The 11,402-nt window shown below is 35.0% G+C and overlaps 1 protein-coding gene across 1 annotated transcript; it reads left to right on the top strand.

The window, feature by feature from the left end:
• Window positions 1-4,372: 4,372 nt before the first annotated feature.
• LOC111490109 (probable serine/threonine-protein kinase At1g54610) lies at window positions 4,373-8,842 on the top strand. Its single transcript, XM_023138602.1, has 7 exons — window positions 4,373-4,820; window positions 4,919-5,203; window positions 6,102-6,419; window positions 7,124-7,351; window positions 7,441-7,541; window positions 7,628-7,754; window positions 8,328-8,842. The coding sequence occupies exons 1-7, from the start codon at window positions 4,503-4,505 to the stop codon at window positions 8,637-8,639; spliced, it is 1,689 nt and encodes a 562-aa protein (XP_022994370.1). The 5' UTR covers window positions 4,373-4,502; the 3' UTR covers window positions 8,640-8,842.
• The last annotated feature ends 2,560 nt before the right edge of the window (window positions 8,843-11,402 follow it).

The following is an 11,402-nucleotide window of genomic DNA, read 5'->3' as shown; positions in this document are numbered from 1 at the left end:
AGAGGGGAATAAAATATTCCTTATAAGGGTGTGGTAATCTCTCCCTACCAGGCGCGTTTTAAAACCGTGAAGCTGACGGTAGTAACGGGCCAAAACAAATAATATCTACTAGCGGTGGATTTGAACTCTTACAAATGGTATTAGAGCTAGACATCGAGTGGTGTGCTAGCGAGGACGCTGGACACATCGGTTGGAGAGGAGAACGAAACATTCATTGGAAGAGTGTGGAAACCTCTCCCTACTAGATACATTTTAAAACTGTGAGGCTAACGACGATACGTAGAGCCAAGGGTAACAATATCTACTAGCGATAGGCTTGAACTGTTACAAATGATATCAAAGTCTTACACAGACCAGTGTGCTAGCGAGGACGGGCTCTCAAGAGGGTGGATTGTGAGATCTCACATTGGTTAGAGAAGAAAACAAAGCACCCCTTATAAGAGTGTACAAACCTTTCCGTAATAGACGCGTTTAAAACCGTGAGATTGATGACAAAATATAACAGGCCGAAACAGACAATATCTGCTTGTAGTTGGGACGGTTTCCTTAAAGAAGAGAGACTATTTTGAAGGTGCAAACAATTTTGTTTGGCTTAGAAAGTATCAAAACTAGAACCCAACATAGAATTATAAAACTTTCTACCCAAAATCTATAGGCAACAAACTAAGATTTAACAATTTAGTTACAAATGTGGCTGCCTGTAGTTCTTCTTCATCTATGTTATTTGATGATTTCCTTGCTTTTCCACTTGAAGACCGCGTTTCGAGTTTCAAGTTTCGAGTTCGAGTCGATCTTTTGCTCTTCTTTCGTGTTCATAGTTTGTAATGTGATGATTCAAATTGAAATTGATACTAAATCCTTCGCTTAAACGTGATTGGGCCTTTTTAAAGAGAGAATGCAATGTCTAAACCCAAGTCTCCGGCTAGTAGATACTGTTTACTTTGATTCATTACGTATCGCCGTTAGTCTCACGATTTTAAAACGTGTCTGTTAGGGAGAGGCTCTCACACCCTTATAAAGAATGTTTCGATTTTCTCTCCAATCGATGTGGGATCTCAAAAAGAAAAGTCCATTGTCATTCATATGAAAGAATTTTGTATCTATGAAATAAATATTTAATTTAGTATATTTTATAACGAAAAAAAAAAAAAAAAACAATTTAAGTATTGTTGAAAAATATAAAGTGTATTGCCATAAATGCCCTTGAAGAAAAGTATAACAACTCATGCCTCACCCTAACCAAACAGTCATTATTGCAAAGAGACAAGTCTTGAGGACTAGGAATCAAAATGTTTATTTTCCTTTTTTTTTTTTTTTTAATTTTTATTATTATTATTTTTTTATGAACAAGACAAGAGGAAAAAATTGACCAATTGTCTGTTTTATTTTACAAAATGGAGTTTTTAAGGTAAAAAAAAAACATAAACAAAATGAGTTTTTAATAATAATAAAATATTTTTTTAGTTATAACCCGTAAATATTTGATATTTTAATTTGATTATATTTTAGTTATTAATATAACATATAAAGTCAATGATTTTATTTAAATAATTAAAAAAAGAACCACTCCCACTCGATAACCCAACTCAACCTTCTATTTTCAAGTTGAGACTTTTGTTTGAGATTCAAATAGAAGGTTAAATTGAGTTGAGTTGTGAACTCTCTTTGGGTCACTCAGGTCACCAACCCAACTAACCCGAATATTCGGTTTAGTCTAAAAGATTTTTCTTGAATTGGTTCAAAAAAAAATTCAACCCAACTTAACTCAACCAGTTAGGACAAACGGCACGTAGCAACATAGAATCTTTTTTGTGCATTACATTTAATTATTTGGTACACTGATAAGGAATCAGATTTTGATTACCTTGTTGATCAAATCACTCCACAAACAATAACGATAATGTTACGCTTAAATAATTCTAAACATGCAAATTAAATTATATATAATTGCAAACAAACTTATTTCTTGGCTAAAAAATAAGCGTTAATGATCTCTTTTTACTACATTTTCCAAGTCTACTTTAAAATGAAAAATGAACCATTTTGAGGCTGGGGTCGAATAGCTAAAACAAAAGGTCGTCGAGCTCGTGAATCGTCATTCTATTGTCGTGAATGAAGAGTCAAATGTGGGATTGTCAAGCGATTGAGAAGGTCCGATCCTCACGGTAAGATGAGTTAGGGGGTTTGAAGACATGAAACTCCACAAATTATTTAACTTTCTCTAAATTTCAACCGACTTTATCTAGGTTGTATACTTTATATTGGTTCGGTTCAACCTAAACTAATTTTAAAGAAAACCCAGAAACCAACCATATGAATAAATAAGTTAATAATTCGATCCAAACCTTATGACTTGAACTTACAACAACAGCCACGTGTATGGTTCTAGTTCGTGTTGACCATACATGGTTCAAATTTCAACGCCCACATCTTTGATCTCACGAAAAATCATTCTTTTTTAAAAAATAATTTCAAAACGAAAACGAAATAAAGTAGATTCATATAGTTCAATAGGAAGAGTCAAAGCATTAAAGATTGAATGGGACTTGTAATTTCCTTGAATTATGCAAAGATTCAAGTCTTTGGAGGGTTGGTTGTCAACCAAAGCATGGGTTTGAATAACTTAAAGACTTCTTGTACCCTCTACGAATTAATAAATTTGAGGTTTATACAATTAATAATAACACGTTTCCTACCCTCTACCACGTGTATTCCTCGTGCTCGGTAGTTCAAACAAGAGAAGATTTAGAGGTATTTATATGACTCGATAACTAACTATCTCAGGTTGTCCAACCAAACCATAAAAAAGGTGGGATTGGATTGAATTTTTGGAAAGTTGGATATTTGGGTCGGTTCGTGAGTTGACATTTTTTTGTTGAGTCAATCCCACTAACTCGAGAAGAAGGTTACAACTCAACCCAACCTAACCTATCCTATCCAAATTTCGAGCGAGTCGAAATATTGAGTTTGACCCACAGACTATGCATGATGATGATAAAAGTAAGAGAAGACATAAGAAATAGGGTCCTCACGAATCTGTGACTACTGAGCTCCCAAGCACCTCCTCGTCTCGACCAGTGTCCTCACGAATCTGAAAAAAGTAAACAATCTATTTGTAGACTCTTATCTTACCATTGACCTCCAGAATATTTAATGTTTGTAACCGATAACAGTGATGATTTATTTAGGTGGCTCTGATAACTCACACAATTAATTCAAAATTTTGGATTAGTTAAAAAGATTTATCCAACCCGGCGTATAACCTTAATAAAATTTTTAAAAAATAAAAAATAAAATAAAAAAAATACCCTTATTAATAGACTCAGCTCGGTAGGTAGAATTTAATTCACAACTACTTTTATTATTATTATTTGTAAATTTTTATCTTTAATAATAATAATAATAAAAAAAAAGAATAAGTGCTTTGACTTTCCATTTATTTTAAATTATAAAATTATAAAATTATAAAATTTTTAATTTATTTATTTTAAAAATATTTCTATTTTATTTTATTTTATGATTTTTTGGTGAATGTTATAATGTCTTATTACTTTAATTGTAATCAAATTGGTTTACTTTGACTAAACTATAGTTAACGAATACAAAGAAATTAAATTAAGGAAAATTCAAATTTTAATTTTCTAACTATTTGTTATTAAAAATATTTTCGGAGTTTCTTTTTCTGGTAATGTACGGACGGTAAAATTTCAACACTTAGAAAAATAACTTTGAATTTAATTTTTTATTTTAAAAAATACTACTTTCAAAAGTTTTAATAATATTCTTAAATAAATAAAAAATATATATATATATATATTTATATCAGATAAAAAATAAAAAAAGTTAATATTTCATTTAAAAAATAACGAACTTTTAAAAGTACATTCTTTATTTATTGTTATTTTTAAAATTTTATAGATATTTTTTTAAAATATAATAGCAACAATAAGAGTATTTTTAAAACTAGTTTACAAAATTTAAGAGTATTTTTAAAACAAAATAAAATATAAGAATATTATTAAAAAAAATTTGAAGGTCAGAGATAATTTTAAAATAAATTAAAGATTATAAATGGATTTTTATTAATTTAGTGAAATTAAAATTAAAATTAAAATTAAAATCTCCTTAAACTATTTAGATTAATTTGGTAAATATTTAATTTATTTTGCGCGGGTTGAGCGGAACGGAACGGAAGAGATTCTTTTCTTCCGTTTTCAGTTTGGTTTAGTATGTGAAATCTCAGGCGGTGGCCCCCCTGATTGTAATGCCCGCAACAACCACCGCAGTAAACTAGGGGTACTTTCGTAATTCTACTTTGAAAAAAATATTAAAATAGAAGAACTTTGAAGTTTACACTCTCGCCGTCGTCTCCGCCTCGCTGAATCCAAATGCTCAGAACTTCTCTCTGTTTTCATCTCTTCCAATTTTTCTTCGTCTTCCATTTTCCTTCTCAATCTCTCCATGAGTTAACTGCTACTCTATGATCTCTGGGACCTTCCCCAATGGGTTGCGTTCTTGGCAGACAAGTCGCCAATGATTCCCGGAGCCCATCCAGACCTCCCCGTCGACGTCGGAGCACTGATCACCACTCTCATGTCGACGGAGTTAACGGCAAGAGTGTTATGGAACAGAAGAAATCGGAAGAAAAACAAGGAGTTAGGCAGGATGTGGATTCCTTGTCTGTAGAGCACCGGAGGCCTTCACCGAGTATTTGTCAGAGAAATGAGCAAGGCTGGCCGGCGTGGTTGCTAGAGGTCGCCGGTGAGGTGATGGAAGACTGGACGCCTCGTGTAGCTAATACATTTGAGAAGCTTGCTAAAGTGTGTGCCACGAGTTCATGATCGTTTTGTTTTTCGCTTTTTGTCTCGATTCGTTAGTTGTAGAAAGTTTGTGTGATTTTTGGTTTTTGGTGATTCAGATAGGGCAAGGGACGTATAGCAATGTGTACAAGGCGAGGGATCTTATTACTGGGAAAATTGTTGCTCTGAAGAAGGTCAGGTTTGATAATTTAGAACCGGAGAGCGTAAGATTTATGGCCAGAGAGATTTTGGTTCTGAGACGCCTCGATCATCCCAATGTGCTTAAGCTTGAGGGCTTAGTTACTTCGAGAATGTCGTGTAGTCTTTACTTAGTGTTCGAGTATATGGAACACGACCTCGCCGGACTTGCTGCCGGTCAAGGAGTCAAGTTCACGGAACCTCAGGTATCTATCTATTCCAGTTAATGCAGATTGTTTCTAATATCGGTTGAACCTGAGAATTTTTTCTTTTTTGAGCATGGATTTTGGTGTTGTTCTTGTGTAGTTGACATTTTTCCGGCAAATTTTGCGTCGGTTTTAAATTGATGTTCTTGCCCGCTTTTCTTTTCATTTGTTCTGAGTCTCATTGTTTCTGCAAACTTTTTTGCCCTTGTTCTTCCTTTTGTCTTCTTCCCCTGAAGAAGGCATATTTAGCAGGTTTTCTGCCTAATTTCATGCTTTAATTTCATGCTTATTACTTCAATTAGCAACAAGAGGACAAAATTGTTATGTAAAGCAAATTTCTGAATCAGTAAATGTTGTGCTGTTCTTAATTTGGTTCCAGTTGGGTCAAGATTAATAACTCTCATAATTGGATTGTGACAGGGTTAGATAAGAAAATACGTTCGTAGTTCTTGAACATCTTTGTACATTTGAATTCAGATATTACTTCCGGGTTCTAAGTACATAGAAAAACAAGAGACTCAACAGAATTTTCCTCGTAATATTGATCTTTGGCTGAATTCCATTCAACCAGCACAAATCTCACTCAAGACATGATATTATACTATCAGAATTCAAGTTAAGCCGCAAGATTGTTTGTGACCCTTTAGTTTATGTTATTTATTACCTCCTTAAGTCACAATGAATAGCTACATTTCAAAACTGTCGGTTGATAAAGGAAGGGATCTAAGAGGATTAGGTTCAGAAAATCCCCATTACAAGTAGACCTTCTCAAACTACTCCAAGTAAGATTGTATGTTAATGCATTCTCTGAGGTGTCTTTAATTTGTATTTTCTTATGGCATTTGGTACATTGATATTGACAAAAACATGAAAAGACTGTCTGTAACTTTTCTACCAGGTCAAATGCTACATGAAGCAATTATTGTCTGGGCTTGAACATTGTCACAATCGAGGAGTTTTGCATCGTGATATAAAGGGTTCCAATTTGCTAATTGACAGCGAAGGAATACTTAAAATAGCTGATTTTGGGTTAGCTACTTTTTTTGATCCTCAACAGAAGCAACATATGACTAGTCGAGTAGTAACCCTTTGGTACCGTCCTCCTGAACTATTGCTTGGAGCTACTCTTTATGGTATAGGGGTTGATCTTTGGAGTGCTGGCTGCATCTTGGCCGAGCTGCTCGCTGGGAGGCCAATCATGCCAGGAAGGACAGAGGTCTTGCTACTTCTGATCTCTATTCCTCCTCACCTATATTCTTATTTTGTAACTTTTTTCTCTGATGCTTACTATATTGTGCCAGGTTTTAGAAGAATTAAATTCGCTTATCCATTAAATTTGATTCTATTAATATTGAACCCATAATGATTAGGAAAAATAATTGATTTGGTCATTAAATATTCAATGAATTTATATCTTAGCTGTTGCATGAATTTCAAGCATTTGAATCCTCTAAAAGAGAGAGTAGCAATGAAGAAGGTCGTAGTAGATTGAAAGACCTTCATTCTTCGAAAGAGTGGAATTGGATTTGGGTAGGGTTGCTTGGGTTTGAGGTTGTTTAGTGGCCGATTCTAAGTGTGGAGGATTTTTGGGAGGGAGTCCCACGTTGGCTAATTTAGAATGATCATGAGTTTATAAGTAAGGCCTTTTGAGAAAATCAAAAGCAAAGCCATGAGAGCTTAGGCTGAAAGTGGACAATATCATACCATTGTGAAGGTTCGTGTTCGTGGTTCCTAACATATTATGCATTAGCTTTCATTTTCATCTTCCAAGCCTAGTTCATATTGTAACAATGCAAGAGTTTCTAATTTTCTACTTCAGTTTATTCTGCCTTGACAAACTATTTTCTTTTGTCAATAATTCATCTTGAATTTATGCATCATCACTGGTGAAGTTGATTCTAGATAACAATTTTCTGTCAGGTTGAACAACTCCATAAGATATTTAAATTGTGTGGTTCTCCAACGGAGGATTACTGGAAGAAATACAAATTGCCGAATGCAACTCTTTTTAAACCCCAACATCCATACAAACGCTGCATTGCGGAAACATTCAAGGATTTTCCATCTTCTTCTCTACCTCTCATCGAATCTCTCCTTACAATGGACCCTGATGGGCGAGGTACTGCCTCTGCTGCTCTCAATAGCGAAGTGAGTAATTTTGCTATAAACATTGCTTATGTGAAAAAGAAGTGTCTGATTTTGCATAAAAACAACTTTTTGTAATTTTCTGATTGCAGTTCTTCACTACCAACCCTCTTGCTTGTGAACCATCAAGTCTGCCTAAATATCCTCCATGCAAAGAATTGGATATAAAGTTGAGAGATGAGGAGGCTAGAAGGTTTGTTTTTCCCTTCCCCTTGCTCTTGGTTCCATCATCTAGATGTGTCCTTGTGTCTTAACAAGCAATGTACGCTTCCATTTCAGGCGAAGAAGACTAAGTGGTAAAGCAACAGCTGCTGATGGTGGTGGCAGGAGAGTACGAGTACGGGATCGAGTTACTCGAGCTGTCCCAGCTCCTGAAGCTAATGCAGAGATACAATCAAACTTAGATGTAAGTCAAGCATGGCTGTTTATTCTTTTAACTGTCCAAGCCCACCACTAACAGATATTGTTTTCTTTGGACTTTCCTTTTCAAACTTCCTTCAAGGTTTTTAAAACGCGTCTGCTAGGGAGAGGTTTCCACACATTCTTATAAAGAATGTTTCGTTCTCCTCCCCAACCTATGTGGAATCTTACAATCCACCCCCCTTCGGGGCCTAGTGTACTCTCTGGCATTCGTTCCCTTCCTCCAATCGATGTGGGATCCCCCAATCCACCATATTCTGGGCACAGTGTCCTTGTTGACACATCGCTTCGTTGTGTCTACCCTTTTGGGGCTCAGCCTCCTTGCTAACACATCGCCTGGTGTTTGGCTCTGATACCATTTATAATGGGCCAAACCCACCGCTAGCAGATATTGTATTCTTTAGACTTTTCCCGCATATGCTAGGGAGATGTTTCCACACTCTTATAAAGAATATTTCGTTCTCCTTCTCAATGAATGTGGGATCTCACATTTCTCCTCCCTACCTTTCGGTCTTTTCATACCCAATTAACCTGTTAATGTTTCAACTCTATTCTTCAGAGGTGGAGAAACACGACCAAATCAAATGCTAAGAGCAAGAGTGAGAAGTTTCCCCCACCCCATCAAGATGGGGCAGTAGGGTATCCGCCACACGAGACATCACAGAGAGGCCATTCGTCATTTGGCGCAGCTGATGCTTCATTCAGCTCCTCCATCTTTAGTTCAAAGTCTGAATCTATCAAAACTACAGGAGCTCCAGAGGGACCTTCCCGGAGAAAGAAAACCAACAGAGATACTTCATCTCGAAAATTCATACGTGCACTCAAGCCATCAATCGGGCTATCAATGGATCTGTTGTTTAGAGGTAAATAAAAGAAATACATATATTTGAGTTTGGCTTATATTCCTTCACCCTAAGATCAAGTTCTTCCCCCATTTCAGCTTGATACATAATATACACAGTAGAATAGAAGATAGGCTGAGGAGAATTCTGTATATTCTGCACAATGGGTTCCAAATGCCATTGTTTTGCTGTGCCTTACACATTAATATCATCATATTATTGGTCTTTTGGACATTTGAAATGATGTTCTTATGAAAATCAAATGAAACTCTTGGCCCTAATGCATCCATATGAAGCTCAAATTTCTGAATGTAATCCCAAGTCATCATGATTCAGCCCAAAACTGTACACTTAGAGCAATGCCCACAAAAATTGTCTCTTTTACAATTTGGAGAACTCATTTTATAGATTAGTATTTGTAGGTCACTTATATTTATAGCAACTTTGAAGTGTTTTCTTCATCCTCATTTTATTGATTAAGCTAATAAGTCTTCAATCAATTATGGTTTTTTTTTTTTTTTTGAAAGATAATCATTAAAATAATCTTCTAGAACGTTTTTTTTTTTTAAAATAACGGCAATTGCAAACGTTAAACTATCGACTTCTAAGATGGTTATTGGTGTCATGTTAGCTATGCCTAGATTTATCCGCTCAAAGAAATGGGATGGGATTTTGGAAGAGAATAAATCTCATCCGTCCATTGCCCAAGTAAATCTTGCTAGGAGCTTTTGTGTTCTTAGTTGGTACAAATTCAGTTAATATCGACAATCCAGTTTGGCAGGAAGGAGGTTATATTTAACGCTATGTTGACCCAAGATGCGATTCACGAGCTGGTCAAGGACAAGTTTGACCCAAGATGCGATTCACGAGCTGGTCAAGGACAAGTTTCGGTTACTCTTTCGATGTCAAGCCATTGAGGTGGCACGAGAACTACTAAATGGAGGTGATTTGAATCTTCTGCGCGGATGTAAATGTACAAAAGAAAAAGAAAAAAACTCAAGAAAACAGAAAAACATTATTGTTCAATGAAAAAGTTTGTCGGCTCAAGTTGCCATTCCGATCAGTATGAATTTGTAATCTTTAATTAGTTTTTGCCCCACATTAATGCTCCCTAAAGTTTTCAAGATAAATATCTCTATTATAATTAATTAAAATCAAATTTATTATAATATAGCCATTTTTTTTAATTTATTAGTACTTTCTAGCTTAAATGAATAAGACATAAATTAAAACGTCTAGTGTTCTTAAAAGTTTTAATTTCGTCCTTATAACGTATTAAAATTTTTTATGGAAGTAATTGTTGCCACAAAAAATTAAATGAATTAATTCCGTGAAAGTCATTGTATTTTCCTTTATAGTAGCTCATGAATGAACGGACGATAGGATGATTAAAAAAAGTTTATTACAAACATATAGAGTGCACATTTCTTGAAATTCAGTGGCTCAATTATAGAAACTTTATAGTGAAACATGTTTTATTTAGAGAAATTCTATGTTGGGTGATCTCTAAAAAAACTTTTCTCTTATGCATGTAAGTAAGAACAAAGCATACTAGAAGAACTCGTGTTTGTTTGTGTCGTTACGGATGGATGGGAATATCGGTGTGAGATTCCACATCGGTTGGAGATGGAAATGAAACTTTCTTTATAAGGGTGTGAAAACCTCTTCCGAGCAGACACGTTTTAAAAACTTTGAAGGGAAGCTCGAAAGGGAAAGTCCAAACTTTTATAAGGGTGTGAAAATCTCTCATTAGCAGACACGTTTTAAAAACCTTGAGGGGAAGCTCGAAAGGAAAAGTCCAAACTTTCCTCTTATGCATGCGAGTAAGAACAAAGCATTCTAGAAGAAATCGTATTTGTTTGTGTCGTTGGAGATGCAGGAAAATATCGGTGTGAGATCCCACATCGGTTGGAGATGGGAACAAAACATTATTTATAAAGGGTGTGAAAACCTCTTCATATCATACACGTTTTAAAAACCTTGAAGGAAAGCCTAAAATGGAAAGTTTAAAGAGAACGAGAACAATATCTGCTAGCAGTGGACTTGAGATGTTACAATCGAGGTGAAGTGTCAAATCTGAATTCCGAATCGTGGGCAGGAATCGTTATAAAGTTAATTTTTATAATGGGTGATTGAAATTGAAAAAACATTCCAACATATGAGCAAGATATTTGAAATGGTGGCCACTTTCATGAGAAAATGGGGAATGCTAAGCCATTCATTATATTATCATATGCATACACCATTTCAATCATTGCCCAAAAGTTTCATAAATTCAAAAATCATCCACTAATTCTTCCATATTTAATATTATTGGATAATTTGTAATATTAAAAAGTTGCTGATCTTCATCAAAAAGTAACTTTTTAGGAGATAAAATAAAATGTGATTGGAAGTGTTTGAAATTGCCTAAAAAAGTAGAAACAATCAAGATCACCTCTTCTGTTACTACAAGTGGAGAAAGGTGGAGGGTGTGGTCTCGGATGAATTGAATTGCGTATCGAAATCGAAACATATGAGTGCTTCAACAGTGAAAAGCTCGTCCTCTTTTTCGCTTTTGTTACGGATGAAATTCCATCTTAAACAACCATATCTCGAACAATAGGACAGAATTGTGAGCTTACGATAACAATATGACACAAGGTTTAATACTTTTTCTTTAACGATTGGTTCATGTTCAATTCCAAGAAACTTCTTTTGAAGACGTATGAAAACGACGTTGAAATGTACGTTATTTCGTAGAGATTTTTCAAACCCTTTTCTCGTATTTCTCGTATTGTGAAAAATGGACA

The sequence above is a fragment of the Cucurbita maxima genome, unplaced genomic scaffold (assembly GCF_002738345.1).
Source record: "Cucurbita maxima cultivar Rimu unplaced genomic scaffold, Cmax_1.0 Cma_Scf00015, whole genome shotgun sequence".
Lineage (NCBI taxonomy): Eukaryota > Viridiplantae > Streptophyta > Magnoliopsida > Cucurbitales > Cucurbitaceae > Cucurbita > Cucurbita maxima.
The sequence above is the reverse complement of the archived record's forward strand: the minus strand, read 5'-3'. Positions and strand labels throughout refer to the sequence as shown.

Coding starts and splice junctions, on each gene's coding strand:
- LOC111490109 (XM_023138602.1), top strand. CDS start 4,503: ATGGGTTGCGTTCTTGGCAGACAAGTCGCCAATGATTCCCGGAGCCCA. Junction 6,420..7,123: donor TCATGCCAGGAAGGACAGAG/GTCTTGCTACTT, acceptor ATTTTCTGTCAG/GTTGAACAACTCCATAAGAT. Junction 7,755..8,327: donor AGATACAATCAAACTTAGAT/GTAAGTCAAGCA, acceptor TCTATTCTTCAG/AGGTGGAGAAACACGACCAA.